Source organism: Epinephelus fuscoguttatus, linkage group LG20 (assembly GCF_011397635.1).
Source record: "Epinephelus fuscoguttatus linkage group LG20, E.fuscoguttatus.final_Chr_v1".
Classification (NCBI taxonomy): domain Eukaryota; kingdom Metazoa; phylum Chordata; class Actinopteri; order Perciformes; family Serranidae; genus Epinephelus; species Epinephelus fuscoguttatus.
Window position 1 is genome coordinate 12,629,481 of NC_064771.1, and position 27,612 is coordinate 12,657,092.

The following is a 27,612-nucleotide window of genomic DNA, read 5'->3' on the forward strand; positions in this document are numbered from 1 at the left end:
CACCCTTATTACCCATTTACCCATGTTATTTGACTGTTGCCTCCACAGATCCATCCAGATTTGGCCTCCAACCATTCTGGTCTCCTCTTCTATTTCTTTAGTATGCCTGGAAAACAGACGAGACAAAACTTTGCTATTAGAACTGACCTGAGTTATGTTTGAACTGAAGACAAAACCAACAGCAAGCAATAATTCAGATCCAAAAGTTTTGGTGTAGCACCATGTCATGTTGTGTCATCATGTCACAGTTAGTTACATTATGTGTCTAATATGTGATATTAATGCTTGGCTGCAGTGTTTGAGGTGACTGAAAACAGTTTATCCCTCTGGACTAATGTACACCCATTAAACAGATTCTCTGTGACAATTACAAGAGATGAAAATCTGATATGACAGCCCTCAATAAACTGTCTGGTCATCAAGAACGTCACAACATGTTTTGTTGAGTCACATCTTGTCACACTGTGAAACATCACTGACCTTTCAGCAGTGTCAGAGTCCATCAATAACATCAGTTTAGTGCACTGATCACATCCCAATCGGTCAGTCTTTACTCGGTTTCCATCACCACTGCCGGACTGATCAGGAAACACAGTGATGCTTCTGAACATCCCATGATGCTGGTGCAGTACGACACTGTGTCATCTCTCACGTGCCAGTAAAGTGATCGATGGAAGGAAGGATCCCTACAGAAAACACACAGATAGGTGAGGAAATTAGGTGCGTTTAAGTGTGTACATGCATATGTTAGACTGTACTTGTACATGCTACATAGTGAGGACCAAAAAAAAATTTTTAGCAACAGAGTGAGGACGTTTTAGCAAAGTGAGGACATTTTGGACAGTCCTCACTTTTTGAAAGGTGTGTGTGTGTGTGTGTGTGTGTGTGTGTGTGTGTGTGTGTGTGTGTGTGTGTGTGTTTACCTGGTGCAGGTCGACTGAGAGTCAGTCGAACCTCAGGTGGTGAAGTCTTGAACAGCTTTAGCACCCTCTACAGGCAGAGAAGAGAATTTTTAACAGCAATACCACAAAGTGAAAATACCGCACTGCAAGTAAAAGTCCTCTATTAAAGTAACTTAAGTAAAAGTCTGGAGTATTATCAGCAAAATATACTTCAAATATCAAAAGTAAATAAACTCATTGTGCAGTAAAATGTTTCCTGTCAGTGATTTACTATTATATATGATGTTTTTGGATTAATATTACCACTGCATTCATGTGTATGTTAAATTTTAGTGCTGTAAAAGTGTAATTAGTTTTAGTGGTTATGCTCATTTTAACTCCTTTATATACTTTATACTTTACTTTATACTTCACGGTATAACAAAAACAGCCCTTTTTCGGCTTTGTGACCATTTCCAGCTGATTCCATAGAGTTTGTAAAGAGTTTATTTAGTTTAACACTTAACCTTTCAGTTTATGACAAAAGTATTAAGTTAAATAAAATGGAAATACTCAAGTTAGTACAAGTATCTCAAATCTGTACTTAAGTACAGCACTTGAGTAAATGTACTCAGCTACATCCACCACTGACTGATGTTTTGTAGCATTTTAAAACGCACCATTTTCATGCCAAATAACTAGAAAAAATGTATATGTAACAGTATTTCCTTTATAATATAATTCTCCTCAAAATAACATCTAGGTCATTAGATAATCCACAATAGTTAAAAGTAGAAATTATATTTTCAAATGCGTTGATATGTTGAATATGGTCAGAATATTGAACAATAATTACATATACTCATACAACAGTATCATATTTATCATAGCAGACATTACGTTTACAGTCATGTGTCAAACTGACAAATCATCATGAAAATGATAACAGGTACATTAGATAAGACTAAGTCCATTACATATGAGCAAATAAAGGAATACTAATGAAACTCATAAACACAAATGTCTAGACTTAATTTAAAATCTGCACATACTGGATATGACAGCTCCTTGAGTGACTGGCCATTGATGGCCAACAGCACGTCTCCCTCCTGGATCCTGCCGCTCTGCTGGGCGGGCTGGCCGGAGAAAAGCTGCTTTATCCGGACCAGGCTGCCAAAGTCCCGAGTGGGCGGATCCAGCTCGCACATTATGAAACTGAAGCCTAGGCCGTTGGCACTCTTAGTTAGAGTCACTTCCTGGGTGTTGTCTGAAAGTTTGGAGGTGGGAGGATGGGGAAGGCAGTAATGGGATAATGACGAGGTGAAACACAATGTAGACGTATGAAGTCAGATATTAAAGGGAATTGGAAGGAGGAGGTAAATGGGAGAAGAGGAGGGAAGGAAAGAGAAAAGATAAAGTTGATTATCTTTTCTTTTAGAATCTCCATTAGATGTATATCTTAATTAATTTTGCCTTGTCAAGGTTTAAACATAAAAATGAATATGCAAGAATCAAAGCGGAGTTGATATTTGGTGTCTAGTCTCAGACCTCATCACTCCCTGCAAGGATGCAACAAATCTGGGATTGGAGAGTGATGATAATAACTTACCACGGGGAACGGTCTGAGAGTCTACAGGTGAATGAGAGTCTACAGGTGAATGCTATATGGTGGTAGGTGGGTCTTATGAAATGCTTATGCACCGCAGCAGTGGTTGCAAGTCACCTAGTTACAGCATTGTTTTGGGGAATGCAATCTAGCAACAGGCATGGCAAAGCTAAAGAGTGAGCAGAGCAATGATGGCTTAAGGCCTGTACACTTTTTCCTTTTATATGCAATTAATTCATGTAAATATAGTTTTTTCAACTGTTTTTTTTTTTCTTTTTTGTCCTCAGTACTTTCACACAGAATGCAAACAGTGCACAGCCAAAATGTCACAATTTGGGGGGGAACAAGGTTGAATTTCTAATTTTTCACACCACAAATAAAGACATCACCCAATCACATAGTGTAAAACAACAACTCGTAGGCTACGTACGAAACAAGACAGCAAATTTTATTATACCTTTCAACCTTGACAAAGGCAGCACATACCAGATCTACTCCTTTCGTCCTTATCTTAAGCCCTAAATACATACACTGCATAACTGTTAACCAGAGGCAACTCAGATTTACTTAGAGCATTTCGCTAGGACGAAACTCAATAATGTTTGAGGCAGTGGAACTGTCCTTCTCTTTCTCTACCTTGTAAAATGGGGTGTTGCCAAAATCTCCTCTTTTGTTGAGTGAGGAGGAAGAGGACAAGGTCATCATCACTGGATGATGTTGAATCCATTACTTTTTTCTGAAAAATTAGCTGGTGTGAATTTATTTAACCCTTTCATTGAACAAGTGTTGCAGTTGTTTTGATGCGAAATATTCACAGGTGAGTATTTTGCATTTTCAGGGTTGAATCCATTACTTTTTTCTGAAAAATTAGCTGGTGTGAATTTATTTAACCCTTTCATTGAACAAGTGTTGCAGTTGTTTTGATGCGAAATATTCACAGGTGAGTATTTTGCATTTTCAGGTCACGCCCCCATGTGCAAAGGCCTTTATACTGCCATGTAGAGTAGCAAAGGGTGTGTTGGATATGCAGTATGTTTCATTGAGAAGGACATACCATTTGAGAGTAGCAGCAGACTCAAGTTGTCTGCCTAAGATAGCTAGCAGGCAGGGTGCTAAAAAGGATGGATACATTTTCTATTCCCTTTTTGTTTGTTTTATACATTTAGTGACTTTCAGTACTTTAAAAGCAATAGTTCAACTTTTTGGGAAATATGCTAATCGTTTTCTTGCTGGGAATAACGAGCTCTTTCATATATTTCTGGTAAACATAAGGCTATAGCCAACAGCTGGTGAGCATAAAATAGCTAAAGGTAAAAACTTGTCATTTTTACCCTTTGTTTTTTCTATGTCTAAAACAAATAAATTATAACATGTTGATAAGTGAGTTGTAGATGTATTGGTAAGCAGATTTTCAGCCAGGCTTGTAAGGCTAGTTCTTTCTCCATTCTCCAGTCTTTCTGCTAAGATAAGATAAGCTAAGCTAACTAGCTGTACTAAAGACCTCTTTGAAGCCAATTTCACATAGTGGCCAAACCATAGAATTACAACTTCTGGATTACTCATGGTGAATCATTTACAGGTGCGCATTTTACACTGCAAAAGATATATGGTCAAATGCATCTTGGATAACCTCTGCAAGAAGTTTGAGTGATTGGATCACAGTGCGTTTTGGTGGTCCTTTACGCCTGTATTTAGATCTGTTACCTTGTGATCAAGCCCCTAGAAAAAGCATCGCACTTTGAAGCCAATTTTATGTAGTGGCCAAATGTGAAACTTCCAGATCATAGACTTACAATGTAATAGAGATGTCTATAAATCAGATCACAAAATGACCCATTTATGATTGGGATTTGATCCATTCTGTACGGTAACATTTCCAAAGTTTAGAAGAGTCTGATTAAGCATGATTAAATAATTTTATCCCCATTCAAGTTAGCAGAGAGCTAAACTGGAGGTAAGCTGCTTGTCTGCCGCGAGTCCCTAGTGCGCTTGCTGTCGTGACCCAACGACAAGGGGAAAAAAACCTTTTGTACCACTGAGTAGCTTTCACAGGAATGAACAGGGACCATGCCTCTAATGCTGTATCCAGTTTTCTTTATGTATCCATGGTTGTAGCCAGATATTTACCAGGGAAATATCAAAGTGGTGTCAATCTTTTCACGTCACTCTAAACAAGAAAACAAATAAATGTATTTCCAAAAATGTCACATTCATCCTTTGAGGTTTTTGTTCATCACAGCTATTAAAAAATAGCTAAACAAAAATGTGCCAATTCAAAATATGTTCAGAACAAACTTTCTTCATCACAGAATAATTATTTTGTCATAAGATATTTAGACTTGTTACATCAAGATATAAAAAAAATCACATTCAAGAAAATGAAATCATTACTTGCATGTCCTCTTCATCCTTCTGTAGACATGATGAAAGGCAACAGTAAAATCAATTATAAAACCATTTTGATAAAGAAAATATCAATTGAGATATATTATTCAGTAACAGATACATGCATGTAGTTACAAAAGCAACAACAAAGGCCTGTACAAAAATGGGTAGGAGGGACATTTTAAGGGTTTAGATGTCAAGTGGACATTGGCTCATGTGTCTTTTTTAATGGTTGCCAAGATGATAAATTGTCTCTGTGCTATATTAAAAGGTGTGATCTGTCTGTCTGTGTGAGAGTAAAGAGGAGAGGTGTGGAATGACATATATAGAAGGACAGGCCGAAGGATAAGGGAGGCCAGAGGGATAAGAAGGGAAAGGTCAGGGTCAGCAAGGAAGATCAGGATGTAGAGAAAGAAGTGTGTTAAAGTTCACCTTGAAGCAGCCAGGCTAACCTGGCCGGCTATTAATGCACAAAACAGCTTAGACACGGTCTCTCACACCGGTTTTGTGATACAACGTTCTGTCGCTCTGAGGGAACTGCAGATTGAACTATTGGTAATAATTATGAGAAGTTTACAAAAGCCCAAATACTCCCTGCAAATAATTCTGAGCAGATCCCAGAAAGAGATCCTGGGTGTTCTGTTTGTTGAGGCATTTCTATGTATTTTGTGCACTGAAGTTTAAATTCAATTGGTCCAAAGCTAAACTGAGTTTTCCTACCTTCAGTGACAAAGCTGTAGTCCCTGGACCGGTCAGAGATTGTGTTTGGACTCGTGCTGATGGACGAGCAACTGTTGATCCTTAGCCGGCTCGTAGTAGGACTCATGCTCTGATTGGACCCGCTGCTGTTGGTGTCTGCACTCAGAGAAACCCTGGGTAGGTTCATCGACACCCTCTCCAAAACTAAGGTTACCACCTAAAAAAGAGGAGGACAGACAAGAACGTGATCGGGAGGAATGCAAACAAGAGATAAAAGCGCTACTAAGGAGAGGGAGCGGACCAGAAAAGGTCTCTGTTGGGAAGAATGGAAATAGATGGTTGCAGCAGAATAGTATAAGAGATACGTTTGAGCAATAAAGGAAACAGTCATGCTAGAGGCTCTGTAAAGCTTTGAGTTAAGTACTAACATCAGCATGCTAACATGCTTACAATGACAATGCAAACATGTGTAGCAGGTATGTTTGTTAACCATCTTAGTTTAGCATGTAAGCATGCTAACATTTGCAAAATAGCATTTAGTGAATGCTGTGTCTCAAATCAGAAACTTCTGTACTTATATTTGCTATTTCAAGTGTGTGAGTGCATCAACCCTGAGAAATATGGCAAAATGTAGTGCACTATGAGCCGTCAGATGGTGCAACATTCAAAAGATTGAGTGTGGAATATTGTACAGGTCCCATCCATGGATGTATTAAGAGACCTGGATACAGCATTGGAGGCACGGTCCTGTTTATTCTTATGAAAGTTGCTCAGTGGCACATGGTGCCAAAAATGGCCAGATCAAATCCCGATAGTGAAACGAGTAATTTCATGGCGGTTGTGATGCTCAAAAAAATGCCCACTAGGGCTGCTCGATTAAAGGGCCAGTGTGTAAAATGGGTTGAAAACAGTGACATCGGTGGTCAAATTCTAGATTGCAGGGCTCACTCGCTCACCCCTCCCGTCGGGTAAATGACGGCAGCCTCGTAGGGACAAAAAGCCTTGCGCACGACTTTTTCAGGAGCAGGTCTATCTACCGAAGAGGTGAATGTTTATTTAGAAATCTAAACCATGTTACGATATTGTAATGAATCCCTCACGAGCAGGAGACCAGAGGAGCGTTCGGGAAAAAGGCCCGTTTATTTGAGCACTCCAGAAACTCCGGTAACACTCCACTACGTTCCAAACTCTGACTCTTTCTCATAACTTTACACACATACTCATTTACCATACTTAGTGGGGACCCCCCTCCCCTCTCTGCTCCGCCAATCTCCAGCCTGCACACTGACTGACAGCGTAGTCGGTAAACAGTGCTCAGCTGTTTATTTAGCCTAGCAATATCTCCGGACTATAGTAGCTGCAATGGACGACTCTGAACGCGATTTTGAAGAGTTTCTTGTAGCGGACACAGACCCAGACCCATACCTGTTTGAGCCAGAGCATACAGATAAGGAACTCCATGTGTTTGATGCTGAGCAGGTGAGAAGAGAGGCTGAGTGCACAGAATGGGATTCGGTGCTACTGCTGCCATCGTTGGGGAGATATATCATCAGGAGGAAAAGCGCTGCAGAGAGTGCATCACAAGGAGTGAAGTTGCATCTTCTTTTCCTCGCAGATGACGGTTCGGGTTCATTCTCTCCTGTTGCGTGGTAAGTGTGGTCCATTCGCAAACTTTATAACTAAAAAAACTTTTCACTACTCTCTATCGACGAACTACTAACACTCTGCTGTTTCTTCCTCCTTCTTCCTTCCTTCCTCTGTCTTCGTTGGTTCATTTTTACACACGAAACGCGTTCTCTGGCTGGCTGGATTGTCAACTCGGTCTGCCGTACATACATGGCAGCGCAAGATGGCGACCTCTCTAAAGCAAGGCCCTTGCTATATATATATATATATATATATAAAAGCATAATTATAAGGCTACGAAGACCAAACGAATTTTATTTTATAGCGATCATACACTTGTATAGACATATTAATGGGTAGAATATTCAGATTCAGATTCAGATTGACAATAAACCATGCCAAACATTACACACTGGCCCTTTAAGGAAAAAATCATAATCACAATTATTTTGATCAAAATTGAAATGCATGTGAAGACAAAATAACATCTCCAGCCATCCGTGACCAAAAATCATTTACCCTCGATTTAATTAATTTTGAAATCGTTTGCCCTCAAAATCATAATCACGATCACCAGATGATTAATTGCACAGCCTTAGTATCCACTGATTCACAGACATCTCTTTCCAAATTTTAATCTATGGGAAAAAGTCTTTTTGGCACATGACATCACGTGACAGGCTCAGTACTTGTAATTCCACAGTTTAGCCACTATAAAATTGGCCTCAAAGCCCAGCATACATCCTGGTCCCCCGCTTACTGGTCGCTGTCATGCCTACGTAGTGGACCACATGTCAAACTTGTAAAATGTTGACCGTCTAGCGGTACATGTGTATTTTTCACTACCACTTGTCAGATATAAGCCACCATTTTCTTTACTGTGTTAGGCCTAAATCTGTAATAATTTGGTACTGCAAACGATAACACAAATGCTAACATTAGCTTGCTAGCGGTGCATTTTATCATCAGACAATGACTTTACATGTGTTGTGGCGTACGCTATATGGCCTGTCAGCGTAGTTAACGTTTATTGTTTATTAATGTTCAACTGTCATCTTCAGTGTCGAAGATTTTAGTATTAGATTTGTTGTCAGTTGCTTGACAAGTTGTACATTTTCACAAAATGTGGCAGCTATCATGAACTCAATAGATCAACTGGTGATGGAGCCGGTCACTATCAGCTACAGACATTCATAGATATAGAAACGTGCCGTGAAAGTTTTTTCATATTCATTACAATCAGTAAATAGATAAATAAATCAATATGGAAGAAGTCAATTGAGCAAACAAGCAGATGTAGCAGGCATATATTTTGTATTGTATTATATTTTTACAATCGTTCGTCAAATGTTGATAATGCTCTGTCTGCTTGCAATTCGCCAAACAGAAGAAGAAAAGCTGTCTAATCTTGCGATTGTCATTTCCAGTAAGTGAGTCATGGCCATGGCTAATTTGAGGCAACACTACTATGTCAAAATTTGGGCACTATGAAAGTTAGTACATTGTGTACACAGTCTAGTACATGTAAGTGTACTAATGGAAGTATCTAACTTGAGACACTGCATCAAAGTACAGCTGGAACCAAAGTGTTGGACAATTAAAAATCTGACCTCATAAAAAGAGTACAGCTGAAAGGATCACCAAAATGATTACAGTTTATCCTGTTAGGACATAAATGTGCATATCATAATGCATCCAGTTGTTATAAAATATCAACGTCATGGTCACGGCACTAGTGGAAAAGTCGGGGCATCATTCGTCATGAGGTTTAATTCTCTGCAAACCATGAAGGTGTGTACAATATTTTGTGCCAGGCCATCTTGTAGAGAATGATGATGATGATGATCATCATCATCAGTGTATATGTCATCACTGGTCTCTGATGGTTCTCTCACACTGACATAATACAACATCAGTCACAAGTCATCCATTACCTCTCTTGTTTTACTCAGACACTCCACAGCCTGCTGGTAGGTGAAGCCCTGGAAGTTAATCCCATCCACCTCCAACACTCTGTCACCTGTAACACAGAAAGTTTGGAACAAATAAACAAATAAATTGATTAGATTTCCCTCCTCTGATTGTTTCAGCTCTTTACATTGCTGCATCACATCCTTGTGTTGGGTTTTATTTCTGGATTTTAATATCATTCTTGCTCTACTGAAAGCATCAGCTAAATGCCAAAACATACACACACACACACACACACACACACCAAATTTCCCAGTCTTAATGAGTGTTGAATATTAGTGATACGGTGTTAAACGGAATGTTGTTTGTCCACTCGGGGAGCTGTTATGCTCCGGGGAAAGATGCTCAAAAATAAATCTAAAGTGTTGAATTTAATTATTTGCTGTAGGCTCTCATTTCCTTCAGTCCAAAAAAGCAATTAAGACAACATAACATAATGTCTACCATACATTGTTTATCTTCCTGTTTTTTTAGTTACCAGCCGTGACAACGTTGTGACAGCTGGTATTGTTTTCACTTTGTGTGTGTGTGTCTGTGTGTGTGTGTGTGTGTGATCATGGTAAAATGTGGTCCTGATGACACTTCCTGTAGCAAACACTCTCACAGAAGCTGTTGTGAGTATTTTGCCAATATATGTCTGTCTGTCTGTCTGATTTTTCAACACGACAGCATCACAACTGTGCAAGACATTATCATGAAACTTCACAGCTGTCTAGTTGAGCTCAAATTGAAGGCTGAGTTCAAAGATGGGTGTGGCCTTAGCAAGGGGGCTGGAAGTAGGGGGTAGGCAGTGGCTAAGTGGCCACTGGTTCCTCCAATTTACACCCCTGGCCCACATTCGTTCTAAGTTGCGGACTGCAGTGTTACGGATGGAGTGATCCCACCGCAAGATGGCCTTTAGTTACAGTTTCATCTGAGAGTAAGGTGTAATATGCTTCTCATTATTGGTACTGTATGCCTGTAAGTTGCAATTGTTTTCCTTGGTCCACTGGAAGAATAACTGAGGTTTTATATGAACAACACATATATCTTTTTTCAATTTTAGAGGGATGGGCTATAAACATGCAGTTCAATGATTCTGTCCTCAGGATGTCTAACTGTCAAATTCAGAAAGTGCTAAGGACTCTGTGCTGAGGTTTTTGTAAGTCTGCGGCAAATCTGCAGATTTCTCACGTTGTAAGAACTCAATAAATGGCGAACATTATCAAACCAGTTTGAGAAGATTCACCACAAGTGCATAAGGTCTTCACATTGTTGGATTTGATACTTGACAGTCATACCTGAATGTATACGTCCGTCTCTCTCGGCAGCCCCTCCTGGAACAAGGCTTCTGATGTAGATTCCTCCATTACGAAGGTTAGTGTTGACACCACCCTGAAGGATTAATAATGAAACTTTAATTCAGGACATATCTCTGATAAACTGATGGGTAGGAGGGAAAACAGTGTACAAAGACATAGCTTTGGTTGTTATTTTCGCTATTTGTTGCTGCTCAGTTCATAGTGTGGCGGTCACTAGTGTGAGTAAGGTCATGTGGACCAACATCTCTCTGACCCGATTTACACTTGATTTTAAAATGTGCCTTGGATGATCTGATCATAGGTGGACAGCACTAAATACATGGGTCAAAAAACACCAAGATGCACTGTGATCTGATCACTGAAACCAACTGCTGAGATGGTCTGGGATGCATTTGACCACATGTGAACACTAATGCACACTGATGTCCTTCTGACAAGGACTACGTCATCAATGCAAGACATGCTAGTTGTTTTGGTGAGAGCCAATAATGCTCTATAACTTGCCCATTTTACAATGAGTTGGACAAAGTGTTGTGTGACAATCCATTGTTTTGCCCTATGGAGAGAGATGAGTTGGATTCTGCTTACAGCGATATCTCCAGCTGTACCGAAACAACTGCCAATGTAACTGACAAGAATGTGGATGTTATAACTGAGCACAGGCCATTTGATCTTCTAGCGCAGTGGTTCCCAACTGGTCCAGTCACTGGGACCAGATTTCATTTCAGTCATTAGTTCGAGGTCCTACAGTTTAATGCATTCAGCATCATACTTGCATTTGGCCAAACCAGTGAGTTAGTTTGCTGTCTCTATCAAGTAGTCACTCACTGTACAGCAGAAAATGGCATTTCAAAATAAAAGCTCTGTGCTTGAAATTTACTGCACTTAAAAATAAAGTGTGGTTTTTTTGTTTTTTTTTTGGACCGCAAATTTGAGGCATTTGCGGTCCATTCAGAATGGGCCCACGACACACCAGTTCGGAATCACTGCTCTAGCGTAATGACGTACGTAGTAACAAAATCTGAACACAACTGTTCAGCTGGAGACAGCATAAGAGACCCAGGTGTGAACAGTGAGGTGTCTCAGCTTTCTACTTGTGTTCAGATCATCGAAACACATTTTAAGACCAAGTGTAAACAAGGTCTCTGTAATCCTGTCAGATGTTAATCAGATTGCGTAGCGCAGACTTGACCCACTGCTAGAGATCAGTTGCTGCACTAATTACTCTATATAGAAAACACAAAGTTGTACAGTGGCCCTGGTTCTCAATGCACTGCCACTTCAAATAACATATGCTAATACAAGGTAAGCAAAAGAAGAAACATCTTTCTCTGCACCATTTTACATGTTATCCTCACCAGTCCTTGGGCATATACTGATATAACATTTAAGCCCAGACTGCTTCTCTACCATTCACAGCTGCTCTACAACTCTTTCAAAATATTTCATGAACTTACAGAGATGCTGATGCCCAGACTTCCTGATATCTTTCTGAGCTCCACAGTGATCTCCTCTGGCCTGTCCTGAAACCAACACAGACACAAACAAATCACTTCAGTCCAGATTTGTACAGATGCAAGTACAAAATCATCATCACTACAAACAACACGTAGGAAGCACAGTTAGCTGTTTGTATTGCTAACATTAACTCTGGCATCCTAAATTTGGTCTTAAAGGTTATAGATTTCTTATTGACCCTTTAAATGATTCTAAATAAAGATACTGTCACAAAAACACCAAACCATCACCATGATTCTACCTGTGTACTGAGGATTCGTACTTCTCGGGGAACGTGTAGCCTGTTGCCAGTCTTTGGCGTCATCATGACCGGCATAATGTCATCCAAGCTGTAGTCTCCTGATCGACTGTCTGTCATCAGTGTAGTGTTGCACTCGTTATTCCTCAACACAGAAGAGCGCACACTGCTTGGACTCAGGCCCACTGTGGATACAAACAACAAGGTCAGTCCTTGTATAAGATTTTGTAAATGGTGCCAAGTTTTTAGACTATCCAATAAGCACTTCTGACAGAGTATACAGGCCCCTAAGAAGCTAGAGCCAATATTCTTTAGCTTAGCTTAGCTTAGCTTAGCTTAGCACAAAGATTGAACATAAGGGGGACGAGCTAGTTGTCCATGTTTTTGTGCAGTTAAAAAAAAAAGACAGCATGTAAACTAATAAAATTTGGAGGTGTTTTCAGGTGTATTTTGTTGTCTTTAGATTGAGCCAGGGTAACTGTTTTCCCCAGTTTCTAGTTTTTACGCTAAGCCAAGCTAATGGCTGCTGTCAGTAGCTTTTGACATACACAAACACAAGAGTGGTGTCAGTCTTCTCACAGAGTTCTTGGCAAGAAAGTAAATTTAAAGGCAGATGCTATTTGTACCCAGGTTTCTGTCGCCAACAATGCTATTCACACCTAGGGTGAAAATAGCCAATGTGGCTCTGTACACCCAGGTGCATATTCCTGAATGTCCTGGCACTGAAATATGACATTAACGCGAACGGGTCACAGTGTGCATTCAGCAGCTTTATACTAGCTAATTTAAACTCAAACAGGTCTTTCCTGTGTGAAAGTTCCATGCTTAACCCACTCAAACACCACATCTTTCTACCGCTGTGGCCTGTGTCCCTCTTTATACTGCATCACCTGACTCTCTGGCAGTACATTTCTGAGTTTATTCTCGTAAACAAATCACTTTCATCTCAGAGAATATCTGTGATTGACTCGTAGTAGCCCTAACCACCACCTTTTTGTCTTAATCCTAACCACTTCTGACCTTGACGTGTCAGTGTAACGAGTAAGCTATTAGCCAATCACCACACATTGGGATCAGAGACAGGTTGTAGGGATCAATGTAAGTAGCCACATAGCTGCAGTGTGACTATTCTCCCCAGTATTAAATCTAATGTGGAAACCCTGAATAACTCAATTTATTTATTTAATATAAGCAAAATCGTTGTGACACATGCTGTTTTAATATTTAAAATGTAATGAAATGACATATAGACAGAACTCTGTCCTAACACGTACTGATATTACTGATAGAATATAAGGTGTTAAACATCTGAAGGGTCTGAAGCTTTATACTGTACAATGAGAGGTGGAGGATGGATTTGTTTACACCCTTGAGAGCAAGATGAGTCAACAAAAACTGACATTTTGGCACGGAGATAAACAAGTAGGATGATGATGTAAAAATATACCAACAGTTTGACATATTATTATATTATAGAGCTACACAATGCACGCAGGGATGCATGCTGAAACCAGAAAAGGCACTATGCAGCACAAAGAAGAGAAAGGAAATCTCATTTTTACATGTTAGTTATTCAGAACAGGTGCATCAGTGGAACAGGCTAATGACTTAATCACCAACGTTACACGCACACATAGGAGGGCAAGGGTCAAAGCCCCAGCAATGTAACACACATACAGTCACCACACACACACACACACACACACACACACAGAGCACCTTTTGGCTGTGAGATAATGAGCTGCACCTCCTCAGGGCTGCTCTGCATGACCTCCGCTGCCTCGCTGAAGGTGACGCCCTCCAGGCTGATATGGTTTAGAGAGATCAGACGACCACCTGCAGGCAAAGGTCACAGTGAAATGGTGCGGGTGTCCGGTAACAATGGAGTTTGAAGACCACCCCACCACCTGTGAACTAATACGTGACCCCAAAAGCCTATGACTGATTCCCACAGACACCTCCCATCCCCTCTCTGTCCTCCTTTGCACTTTCTGGCCACACATCCCCTGCATCCATTTTGTTAAAACAGAGGAATAAAACATCTACCACCAGGCAACTGGACATATAGGAGGAGTCTGCACCAAAGTGGGGTGTCCACTGTTTGAATTAGAGGTGTTTTAAAGGGGGGAAACTAATTAACTGAGGAAGTGACGAGTGCAAAGTTTGCTTTCTAAATGGGAAAGCAAAGAGTCACAAACAGTCAAAGGTGGAACTTTAGCAATAGGAAGTAAAAGTGTCTGCGTGATTCTCTACCTGGTCGGATGCGTCCATCCTTATCAGCAGGTCCACCAGGCACAATGGAAGCAACAAAGATGCCCAAGTCATAATGCCCCACAGTGTCCTCTCCCACTATCACAACACCTGTATGAACACAAACCACAGTGTGAAGCATTTCTTCCTATCAGCTTTGTTCTCCACATACCCTCAAAGTCAACCAGTTACAGTGGCCTAAATGTGCACCATAATGTACTAAAATTAAAGGGATGACATTAGAAAAAGCAACTGTAACATGGCATCCTGAGCATGCTATAGTGGTAGACATAAGAAAAGAGCCTGCAATAGTTTAAAATAAAATAAAAAAAACTTCATAACTACAAATCCTAACTACACAGATGCAGATATTTTTTAGGAATTGATATTTTCCCCTGTGTTTTGGCCTCTTGTCCACATGCAAGTGAGTTTTAGGTCACCAAAATGAAGATTTTTTGTTAAAAACGCCTTCTAGAGGTGTAGATTTTTAAAAACTGCTGTTTATCTGTGTGGACATGTCAAACAGAGCATTTGAGAACAATGATGTAATCAAGCATGCCCATTGCCGATTGTGCAGTGAGGATACACTAGAAACAACACAAACAATGGTGGAATATCAGTTTGTTTACATTTTGTATACTTAGTATTACTGCATCACTTAACAGATGAACAGAGCTGTTTGCTGCGCCCAGTGTTTCTGCTTCACCTCAGCATCCACAGTTTAAAGTCTGCTAGAAATGACGGTTTTGGATCAAGTCCGGTTAAACCAGCAGATGATGTGACACCATCAGAGTGAGGCAGAGCGAAATTGTTGTTGATGAAGAATGGAAGAAAAAATTCAGCATGTCCAGAGCATCACTGGTATGTTTGGGTGACCTCCGTCATCCTTTTTTCAAAAGGGAATCAACAGTGATGTGATCTCCACTAGGTGTTTTGAAAAAAGTAATGCTAGCCTGTACAATTCACTACTGTTGTGATGAGAGGAGACTGCTGAGGAAAGCTAATGCCAGTTAGTGTTTGGATTCGTTTTGCTCTCTAATGTGGACAAAATTATCTTTTAAAACAAAGGGTAAAAATATTCGTTTTCAAAAATATCTGTGCACATGTAGACAGAGTCATTAAAAGAATATTGACCCGGGGCATAAAGTTGGCAGGCCAGTGGCCCTTTCCCTACTTCCTACCCCTCTACTTTCAGTGGCCTTGCACAGATAATGCCCATTTTGCACATTTTCACCTTCATTGTGATCTGTACTACACACATGTTATGTGATTGTATTTTGCATAGCTGTGACGCCCTCGCTGTGTCTACAGACAGACAGACAGACAGACAGACAGACATATGAACACCTGGAAAAGTACTCAGTCTTTTTCTGTGGTAGTTCCTGCTACAATAGGTGTCCCAAAGATCACGTTTTTCCATGCTGACACACGCACACACATTATCACAAGGTGAAATCAATACCAGTCCCCCTGCTGTAGTTGGTAACATTGTTCTGTGTATTAAAGTGTGATCAGCTTACCCAGGCCAAGCTTTGGGTCTTTCTTTAAGGTAACACATATGACTTCTCTCTCTGACGACGACCCCAGTTTTGTTGGAGTCTCTGTAAGACAGAAAGCAGAATAACACATAAACCTTTACTTAAAAAGTAAACTTCCTAAAATGATGCAGCCATCCATCATTCATTCATATTTAATCAAAATCACAATGTGGTATAGCTGTGACATTTTCAAAGTGCATCATCCCACAACTATTGTCACCATTGAATTATTCATGAAACAAAGTCACATCAGTGAGGAAATAAGAAAATGTGATGACCACAAACAGTTCAGCTGCTGTCAACTTTTTTCTGACTTTTAACCCAAAGTAAACCCAGTTCCCGTTGTCTCTCAGCTCCATAGGCAATAGAAGTTGCAGTGACTGTGTTGATGCTGTTGCTTGTTTGAAGACCATCAGTTAGCAGTACACTTGGTCATACCTCTGGCTGCTGGGGAGGTAGACGGTGCCTCAGATCCGCTCCTCGGAGAGCAGGCTGGGGAACGCATCCCAGTGCTGCTGCGCTGACTGCTGGAGCAGGTACTACAGAAAAAACAATGTGTTAATTGTGAGAGTGACTACATAATTGTGTACTCTGAGACCAGGACGTGCTTTTTCTGATATAATTTGTTTGAAATAAGCAGAAGAACTAATATTAGCCTGAGCTGCCGGATGAATACATACCTCTGCTCATGGAGGCGCTGCTGTTTGATGCGGGCCTCGATCTTGGCTGCGACATCATAACACAGCTTGTTTAGGGACTCATCCTGAGGTGTGGTCAAACCGCTGTCATCCTGTGGCGTCTCTGAACAGGAGAAGGACTTGCGCCGGCTGCTCTGAGAGCGACACACTGCTGCATACTGCACGATGTTCTCCTCTGGAGGCAAACGCAAAGAAATATGGAGGAGTTGGGAATAGACCACAAGAGAGTTTTATCTCTTCAGTAATGTTTTCTGAAGGTCCACAGAAAAGTGCAACAAATCTTGGTGAGTTCTACAATTCAAAAAGCCAGCTTTGGCTATTGTCATGGTGCAGTAACTGACCTGAGACCAGGCTGTGGCTGAGCTGGCGAGAGTTCATCTCATTGTTGAACTTGTGTTGGGCTGAGCAGAGGTCACACAGATATTTGGCTATCTTCGATCTCTCTGTGATGAAGGTGTACTTCTTCTTGCTGCCCCGGCATTCTATTACAAATTTACGCCTCTGCAAAAACATGAAGGAAAGGTTTTACACAGAAAAATAATAAAACATCACTATCAACCACATTTTTACTTTAGCAGCAGTCTTGCAACCCAGCGGCTATTGGTCTGACAGCGAATCAGCCTCTAGGGGTATCGGTCAATACATTGGGGGTTTGCATAAGAGATATCCAGATAATGGATCCGTGTGCCAGTCATTAGCCCTTTTTACACTGCCTCTTCAAGGTGGGAATTTCACACTGTTATGCCGCCTCCCTGTTCTGTATAAAAGGTACAGTCGCAGAATGGAGAGACAGAGTTGTCTCGCCTTTAAGGTGGCATCGGAGGTAGAAACAGCCCCAGAATGATGTCTGTATGAAAGGAGCAGCCAGCAGGACAGGATCATGGGCGGCCCAAGTGTGACGTTTGGTAATGTGTTATAACTGTGACCCACTGTGGGAAATTTGAAAAGTAGCTGATGGCAGTTAGCAGCTAACTCAAAGAAGAAGAAAAGCAGCCGAAAATTTCAGAGGTAGTGACAGTGCCGGAACAATGTCCATATAAATGGGACAGCTGGCAGGACGGGATCACGCGTGGCACAGGTTTTGTTTTGACAACTTGTTATGCATGCAACCCAGCACAGGACATTTCAAAGGTGGCTGATAGCAGTTAGCAGCTAACTCAAAGAAGAAGAACAGTGGCCGAAAATGGCTGCATATTAGGAAACCAATGAGGCCCGGGAGCTCCTTCTCCTCCAAAAGGAGGGTGAGAAAAGCCACCATATAAGATAGACGGTCAATGATTGTTACCGCCATGTTAATGCAATGGTTATTGTTTATAAAGTGCTGCCAACGCATATGTTATATGTCACACTAGAGGCAGACATGTTACATGTTAAATGTCACGCCCGTCATACCTCTCTTATTCCTGGCATGCCAGCATGCTGTCTAAAATAACACGCAGGAGCTGCTCAATGCCACCGTTGTTTGGTTGTGTGTAAAAATGTAAAGGCAGCATAAAGAAGGGACTTTGTAGCGGCTCTATAGCAAAATCTCTGTGTAAAAAGGGCTATTGATTACAGTTCAGTTAGTAACTTAAGATACAAAATATACATAGAGTCATAATGCTGTATAATCACTTATCTGCATGAAATACAGATACATTTAAAAAGGCTAATAGCTAAATCTTCATCAGATGATAGCCAGTTCCAAGATCGCATTTCAGCCAATGAGTTCCACCTCTTTGCTCTCAAACTCAAAGCTCACTTAAACATGATTGGTCAATATTTTCTTGGACTACAAATGGACTACAAACAAAAACCAGAATGCTTCCAATACCAAAGTCTTGTCTTGTCTGTTGCCTACAGATTCTACATTCATATGCAGCTACCTGTCTATAGAAACTGTTTTGGCAGTAATTTGAATTTCACATAGTAAGAGGGAATTAAATGATAAAATGATCACTCCGCTCACATTAGAGGAGATTGTTGCTGTTTCTCTCCAATAGAAAGTCTGACTGGTGGATCGGCAGCCATCTTTAACCTCGTACACGATGATTCCTTTGGCACAAACCCCAAGGATGATCTCTCCTTCTATGGGCTTTTTCTCACGCATCACACGGTGGAACAACACGCCATATTCAGGCAACTGCTGACAAACCTAAAGGGAAAAATGTAGACTGTGCTTCATATGATATTAACGGTAGTTATAGTTGTGCCACTAGTCTAGATCTTCATTTTCTTTATCAAATTTGACTATTTTGCCACCTTAAGGAACTCAAGTTCTGATTCGTCGGTGAGCATCTGAGCATTGTTGGTGTGAAGTCGGAGCAGCTCCTCCTGAATATAAGGCAAGGCACGTTTCTCCATCACGCTCTTGGAAACATACTGGTCAGGGCGGTAGTAGTTCCTACCGTACACCTTAACACAACAGAACAAAACCTTTTATTGCTAAAATCTTAATTAAAGCATTATAATTACTTTCCAGTATTAATACCTTACCATTTACCATTGATATGACAAAAAACAATGCTATGACATAGTTAAAAAATTCTATATGTGGCTACTTGTTGATGTATTCATTATCATTTTAAAAGGGCTCCTTTGAATTTATTGTAACATGTCTTATTGAAATTTGTGGTGCAAAACCTCAGGCATGCAGTCTCCACACTCTGTCTGCAGGGCCAGAGCTCCGAGGTACAGAGCAGTCTCCTCGTGGCAGGACAGTCTATCCTCTAAAAGATCTCTCCTAAGCTGGAGGTAATACTGGTGGCGGGTCTGTTTGTGCCTGATAAAGAAGACAACACACATTTCAAGGATTCAACTTTAAGAGACACATTTTATGGCTTTTTTTGTATTAACACAAGAAAGAAAAATACTTACAAAAGAGAAATGTCATTGACAAAGAATTTGACCCTGAAGAAAAGGACAAAGGTGGTTGTAGGCACTTTCTTCCAGCTATCTGGAGCAACTTTGGAAATCTTGGTGTCATTGTCCACAAAGAAGAATTCATTATCTGACCAGAGAATAGAAAAAAAGAACAAAGACTATGAGTTGACAGAAATAAAGTATAACCTCTTATCTACCTACACCACACAAAGTCCCATACAACAAGCTTTTAGTGTGTGCATGTTTCCCCACATCAGCACGTTACATCACCTGAATAAATGGCCTCGGAATGCTCTAGTGCTCAGATAAAATGCTTCAAACATGCTTTGTGTCAAAGCAGCCTAAACCTTTTTACCGTCAAAATAAGCAAGGCCAAAGTAGAAATGTTCCACCAGGTTGGAGTGAGCCACAATCATGTCAAAGACGTCCCCTCCTCTGGATTTCACCTCACACTTGACCAGGATGCTCTGACCATTTGGCATCAGCACACTCAGCTCTCTCTGAGTGGTTGGAGATTTCCCTTTTTTGGACTGCAAGAAGGAGAAAGTAATTTAGAGCACAGAATCAAATAAAAATAAACAATCAGACAGTTGCCGAATATGTTCGGGGTGACAAATTTCCCATACAGGTGCAGAGTAATGCTTTATTCTACACGTACAAAGGATAGTGTAAGTAATAGATAATTCCCTTGAAGGTGTCCTTTATCACTTTTTAACAACCGACATGGAGGTGTGAACTGTCTGAGGCTGTTAAAGAGTGATAATGGACACCTCAAAGGGTGCTTGTACCATGGTCACTCACCAAAGAAATAAAACATAAGAATATTCATTCATATTTTTATGGTTTTAGCCATCAAAATTCATATTCACAAGTCATAACTCAGTGTCCTTAGCAACACCTAAGGGTTTACCTAATACCTGGAACAATCCTTGCCACCCCATAAGGTTCTTATGTAATGGAAACGTTATTCACTACCCCAGTTAACAGGACAAGCCTTAGATATGACCTAACAACAGGAGATATTCTAGTCTATCCAGCTTATGGAACCCTTTGGCCCAGCTATTAGCCAGAAAGCTACTGTTACGCTAACAAGATTCAAAGTCAATAACATTGCATACAGTTGAGAAACAGCGAATATAATTTGACAGTAGCCAGCGCATTAATTTAGAACAGTGACAGTTTCACTGGAACTACTTAGTCGGTGTCCATTATCAGTTTTTAACGGACACCCTGCAGCCAGTCAGAATCAAGTATTCACCCAAACCATAGTATAACAGGGATTAATTGACAACAGGGAAGCCAGAACCCTCCACGGAGTCCATTACTGCCTCATTATGGACACTTTGAAGGGCATTATGCACATGTATATACCATGGTAATTTGCCAAAGATAAAAAAAAAATCAAGACCATCCATTTATATTTTCATGCTTTTGCAAGTCAATAACATTGTGTATGTTTGACAAACTGTAGAATTTGACAGTATGTTTATCAATAAGACTACATTATTGTCCTCAATCAATATCAAGTTTTTCACGATTGAATGATTAAATATTAGCTTGTTAACCTGTTGCAATGAATTAAGAATGAGACTTTGACTATGTTCCTGTTGCTATGGTTACTCATTTTATACTGACTCATACTATGAAGCCAGTGCATTAATATAGAACGGTAAACAGACAGTTTTACTGGAACTACTTGGTGATGTTAATTATCAGGAATTAATGGACACCCTGCAGCCAATCAGAATCAAGTATTCAGAAGGACCATTGTATAAGTGACTGTGTGAACAAAGCTCAGAAGTTTCATGGGGCAGAGATTAGGCATGTATCTATGCAACTCCACGTTTACTGATGGCTACAAGACCAGGTGTGTTACTATAGACTGCTATATAAAGATGGACAACATGACAACTCACTAAAAGTGAAGCCGAAACATTTTGATCGCCACCTGGTAGCTGTTTGCAGTGTGGGTCATAAAGCCATCTCCCTCCATGTTAGCAGATTGGATATGTGAAGGGATATACTAAACACTAGAAGGACGCATCAAATAAATTTTTCCCAAAGATGGTTTCTGTCATTTTAGGTAGTTCATCACCAGTGCAAGATGGCAGCATCCGGCTTCATGTTTGTACAGTGGGGATAAGTGGAAACATGTCGTCCATCTCTGCATACAGTTTATGGGTGTGACCCTTCAAACTACTGTTAATCTCTTCAAACCCTCACAATGACAGGATCTAATTTACTTTTTCAAGAACTCACCACGATGGATCCAGGCAGCTCCAAGACAACCAGCGGCTCATCTAACATTCTAATAAACTCAGGTCCCATGTCCTGCAACAGAGAACATGGCAAAACACAATATACCTTCAATTTGCCCCATCACAAGATATTATGTTTTCATTGTATTATTATATTATGTAACATGATGATTATAATATTCTAGCCCACCTTCAGTTTCTTGTCATTCAGACTCATTGTGGAATCAAACTGTGCGAGGGATCTTGAGTTGGAGTTTCTATTACCATCCATGTACGGACTACAGGGGCTGCGGTTCAGATGCTGCCAGCTGCCGTAACTCTCCCTGTGCCGACCTCCCGAGGGAACCCTGGAGGGAAAATGAGTTTTCCATTCTGTGTCTGATGGGAGGCGAGATCTGTCATTCATGACACCACCGCTCAGACATCACACATCTCATTTTATTCTCCTCTGGGGTATTTGTCTTAGAAGCACTGTCTTTGTCATTTTCCTCATTGTTTTTAACATTTAAGCAATATATCAAACTTTACTTGAATTTGGTTGAATTTGAAGTAAACAGCATATGTTCTCACTGTGTCTTCTATGTGCTTATACTTGTAAATGGGTTTGAAAACATCTGTTACAAGGTGTGTAAAATATGTTTGGACACAAACTTCATACCTTGTGGGCTCGCATGGATAACATGCTCCGGAGAACGTTCTAGAAATCTTCTTCCTTAGCGCCCATGTTGAGTTACTAATAGAACCTCCTGAAAAACAAATTGGTATACAATACTTACATTATGTCCACAGTACAGTCTTACAGCTTTCACTTTTGGCATGGTAAATGTAAAAAAGAAGTCTTTATATGTTTTTTGCTGAGAGGTGGATGAGAATATTGACACCACCCTCATGTTTATACGCTAATATGAAGCTACAACCAGCAGTTTCTTTCTCTTAGTGTAGCCTAGATAATAGAAGGCGAGAACAGCTAGTCTGGCTCTTTTAAAAGATGAAGAAATTAACATGTCTAGCCAATAAATAAATAAATAAATAAATAAATAAATAAATATGTATGATTTAGCAAGGTTGTGCTGGTAAGTGGTAGGCTAGCCTTTTCCCCTGTGAAGCAACAGCAAGCAGCAGTCACTTATCTTATCTTAGCTAAGCTTAACTTAGTATGGCTTGGCTTACCTTATCTTATCTTAGCATAGCTTAGCTTAGCTTAGTTTAACTTAGCTTGGCTTGGCTTATCTTATCTTAGTGTATGTTAGCGTATCTTAGCTTAACTTAGCTTGGCTTGGCTTGGCTTAGCTTAGCTTATCTTACTGTAGCTTATTTTAGCTTAACTTAGCTTGGCTTATTGGCTTATTTTACTTTAGCATAGCTTAGCTTAGCTTATCTTAGTATAACTTAGCTTGGCTTGGCTTGGCTTAGCTTATCTTACTGTAGCTTATCTTAGCTTAATTTAGCTTGGCGTATTGGCTTATTTTAGCATAGCATAGCTTAGCTTAGTATAACTTAGATTGGCTTGGCTTATCTTATTGTAGCATATCTTATCTTAACTTAGCTTGGCTTGGCTTATCTTATCTTAGTGTATGTTAGCGTATCTTAGCTTAACTTAGCTTGGCTTGGCTTGGTTTAGCTTATCTTACTGTAGCTTATTTTAGCTTAACTTAGCTTGGCTTATTGGCTTATTTTAGCATAGCTTATCTTATCTTAGTATAATTTAGAATTGGCTTGGCTTATCTTATTGTAGCATTAACTTAGCCTGGCTTGGCTTAGTTTATCTTACTGTAGCTTAGCTTAGTTTATCTTAATTTAGCTTGGCTTGGCTTAGCTTATTTTAGCATAGCTTAGTTTAGCTTAACTTACTTTAGCTTAGTTTAGCTTGACTTATTTTATTTTATTTAAAAGCACATTCCCCATGTAACTTACAGCCCTGTCAGTCCTTCTGACTTGGTGCAGGTAATGGCAAGAAACATCAGACTGATAGTAAATAAGCAGATACACCGCACACAAGAGGACTGAATTCAGGCTCAGGTTGAAGCCATAGGCGAATAGGTTGTTTGTAACATTTCAAATGAAGACTAAATCAAAAGAAGCATTTCAGCCCACTTGTGTGCAATGTATCTGCTTATTTAGCTTAGCTTAGCTTTGCTTAGTGCGATGACTAGTAATGGGGAAACTGCTTGCATTGGTGTATCCAAAGATTAAAAAAAAATCTGCCTTCCAGCACCTCTAAAGCTCATTAGTGATATAAAAAAGTAAATTTGGAAAAAGTAAATATAATGTCTTATTAAGACATTATATTTTAGTATAAAAATGGAAGTGCTATGAGGGATTATGTGCCTCACTGTTTCCTGTACAGATTAAACAAAGAAGGTATACAGTAATGTGATAATGAGATTTAGTGATGCTTGAGAGGCAGATAATTACCTTTGAACAGCGCCAGGCTAGCTGTTTACCCCTGCTTCCACTCTTGGCTCTGTCCATATGCAGACATGCGACCAGGCCATTGTTTTGCAAGTCACAAATAAGTCTCAAATCTTTGCACTCATGTCCCAGGTCAAGACTGATGAGTCCCAAGTCCTTAGTTTTGAGTCTTAAACAAGACATGATGGAAAAATCCATCTGTATTTTCTGACCTGCGTGTTTTGCATAGCACAAATAGTTTTTTGTTGACCACCGCATAGTTTTTTTATATGTGAATGAAATAAGTGTTGACTTGCTGGTAATGAATAGCCAAGCATTAATATTAGATGATTTAGCAAGTAAAGGGAAATGAATTGATTCATGGCACACTTTATAAATAACATACTTTTCAATCTTTGAGTTGGGGAAAGTATCATATATTTTCTAGTTACAAGGCCCAAATCAATTTAAAGTCATAGGTCATTGCTGTTAAATAAGGCAAGGTATGTTTAAAGTCATTGAATTTATGACTCCAATCTGACTCGAGTGCGTTTAAAAAATTAAATAGAAAATATTTACTATTGAGCTGTGTTCATCTTTTTCACAGTTGAACAGAGCCAGGCTAACTGTTTGCTGTCTTTATGCTGAGTTGACTAGCTGCTTATGGTAGCTTCATATTAAGTGTACTGAAACATCCAAGAGTGGTATCAATCTTAGCATCTAACTCTCTGTAAAGAAAAGTGTGTAAGTCTATTCTATAAAATGTCAAACTATTGCTTTAAAGGACCAGTGTGTAGGATTCAGGGGGATATATTGCCCGAAATAGAATATTATATAATAAGTAGCCTATGTTTTCTTTGGTGTATAATGATTTGTAACTTGTAACTTTGTAATCTGTTGAAATCACTGGGTCTGCTCGCTTTGGAAAGGAAGAGACCTCTGCGGATAATTCGGCTCATGGTAAAAACCTCCTTATTGTCTGGTTTAGATAAAGGTGAGCACACATTAACTTGTGAGAGAAAAGGGGTAAGCACACAGTAGCATGCTGAGGGTCAGCCGCCCTTCTCTGAGATGCCGAACAGCATCAGAAATGCACTGATTTGTAACATGAACTGCTTTATTCAATGTTTTTAGCAGTTAAATTGTCTGGTCCTTTTGATTCGGAAAGGATGACACCTCTGAGGTTAATTCAGCTCCTGATAAAAACTTCCTGAACAATGAATACTGAAGGAATTCTAGCTGGGAGACGTTTTAGCTGGTTGCAATCCGCAATTCACTGCTAGACGCCACCAAATCCCCCTAAATCTTACACACACACTTATTATAAAAACATAGCAGGCTGCTGTCTGCCTCAGTGTGACCATATATGCATTTTAACATAAGTTTAAATCTGACAGAAGGGATCAGTTTCTTACTGTGTAATCTGTCCCTGATCATTTGACTGCGGTCTGTTAGCCGGGATCCATTTTCAGCCATGGACATGTGATCAACCTGCAAAGACATCACTGTCCAGCTCAAGGAAACAAGCAGAGAGTTGGTGCTATCTGTAAACTCAACAAAAACAAAACTAAAACTTCTTAAAACAAAACATGACTTCACTGAACCAGCTGAAATCAATCAGTGCCCCCGTAATATGTGTATTATTAATCTTTTGGAGAACCAAATCTATAGGTAATATGTAACAATTTTGTCCTCTAAAATCACATGTGGCCTCAGTTTGCCCCCGCTCCTTTTGAAATGGTATAGAAGTGCCACTGCCAACACCATCCACTCATCCACCCACTCACTGAGTTCCTGTAGACATCTTCTACCAGCTGCCTGATGAACCGTTCAGCAGGAGGCAGCATCGAGGTCCTGCTGTGAAGTTCACAGGTCTCTAGCACTGTCAGCAGGTCGGTCCGCCTGACCACAATGTCCTCACACATGCTCAGCAGCAAACCCTCCAGCTCTGCACTCAGCTGGACCGGCTAGGAGGACACAGGTGACAGTAAAATGGATGAAGTACCAAGAAAAGGCAAGAACGAGTTTGGGCAAGAGATAGAAAGGAGAGGGAAGTACCTGGTTTTGAGGTAGATGATAATCAACACACCAATAAAGAGTCATCCCCAGTGAGTACACAACCATCTGGAGACAGCAGGACAAGGAAATGATTGAGACATTAATTTCTGCTCATATAAAAACACTTTCTCTGACATCCAGTTAGTAACTCATGCTTTCTGATTAAAGAGTTAACGTCACAAACAATCTCTAAATGATTCAAATTCATGATGCATAGGTTTGTGATATTATTCCTGTCCAAACAAAGCAGTATACAATGATGGACACGATTTCATTATATTCTATGATGGTCTGCTTCTCAACCTTTTAACATGTGTCCTCCTAAAACAAAGTAATTTCTCACAGTCTCTTCAAAGATTTAATATGTTCACCCTGTGAGCATTTTATAAATGTCAGATGGGTTAATTTGAATAATTTTTAGAAGCCTGAAGTGATAAAACAACCCAGTTTTTTTCTACAAAATAGCCATGGTATACTTAGAAGAAATGTTTTTGATTTTTTCTTATCACATTCATCGTCTTATGACCCCTCAGATTGATCTTCTGACCCCTTGCTTTAGAACCACCTCTCTACATCATGATATTTTGTAGTATATGTCCTCACAACAAGTCTCCGAGTTCTCTAACCTTTTCGGCTGCAGTCCTGGTGGAGGCGGCGTGACCCTGCTGGACCTCCGGAGCTGTGAAGGAGGACACATCTTCATATCGTGCACAGCTCTTAAAGGCCAGACTCCCACTGGCGGACAGCAGCACCGAGCCTGGGCTCAGCACACTGCACATGTTACCTGAACCTAAACGAAGAGCAGAGCACAAACTGGTGACATTTACCAACTCAGAGAGTTTCTCTATCTTTCCATGTGGTATGTGGGTGAGCACGTTGTTCCAGCCTCAGTCTGTTTAGATGCTCTTGAATGCTGCCTGAAAGAAGAGCACTGTGCACTGACATAGGTGGAATTGGGAGGAAATATGAACCGATGAGTGGTTACCTTTTTTGGAAATGTCCAGTAAGGCATCAGAGGTGGCAAGCAGCAAACACCAGACCTCATCCTCATCCAGTGGTGAACCCCGGGCCTCCAACACTTCTGCCAGGGTCACAAATGTACCCATCCTGCTGGGATACACATATATTAAATTGAGTTTTTTTTTTGTTTTGTTTTTTTTGAATAATATCTGTTTGAGAGTTAGTTCAGACTTTTGATGTGGGGTTGAATGATGAACATGTCCATAGTTAGTGCACTACCTACAGCCGATGTCAGACAGAAGCTAAGCAATATACTGCTGTATTTTTGTTGTCTGCTATATTTAGAATATTTAGTACTCCATCCATCTATCC

The 27,612-nt window shown here is 40.2% G+C and overlaps 1 protein-coding gene across 1 annotated transcript; it reads right to left on the reverse strand.

Moving 5' to 3' along the window:
• Positions 1 to 27,386, reverse strand: frmpd2 (FERM and PDZ domain containing 2). Its single transcript, XM_049563440.1, has 28 exons — positions 27,266 to 27,386; positions 26,907 to 27,070; positions 26,281 to 26,346; positions 26,010 to 26,189; positions 25,638 to 25,713; positions 22,490 to 22,577; positions 22,022 to 22,178; positions 21,833 to 21,904; positions 19,929 to 20,103; positions 19,568 to 19,700; positions 19,334 to 19,472; positions 18,953 to 19,105; positions 18,660 to 18,845; positions 17,053 to 17,212; positions 16,694 to 16,886; positions 16,452 to 16,552; positions 15,996 to 16,076; positions 14,479 to 14,586; positions 13,945 to 14,061; positions 12,229 to 12,410; positions 11,927 to 11,992; positions 10,449 to 10,542; positions 9,132 to 9,217; positions 5,593 to 5,788; positions 1,934 to 2,148; positions 924 to 990; positions 481 to 686; positions 1 to 106 (listed from the first exon to the last, which is right to left on the reverse strand). The coding sequence occupies exons 1-27, from the start codon at positions 27,384 to 27,386 to the stop codon at positions 649 to 651; spliced, it is 3,414 nt and encodes a 1,137-aa protein (XP_049419397.1). The 3' UTR covers positions 1 to 106; positions 481 to 648.
• Between the last annotated feature and the right edge of the window lie 226 nt (positions 27,387 to 27,612).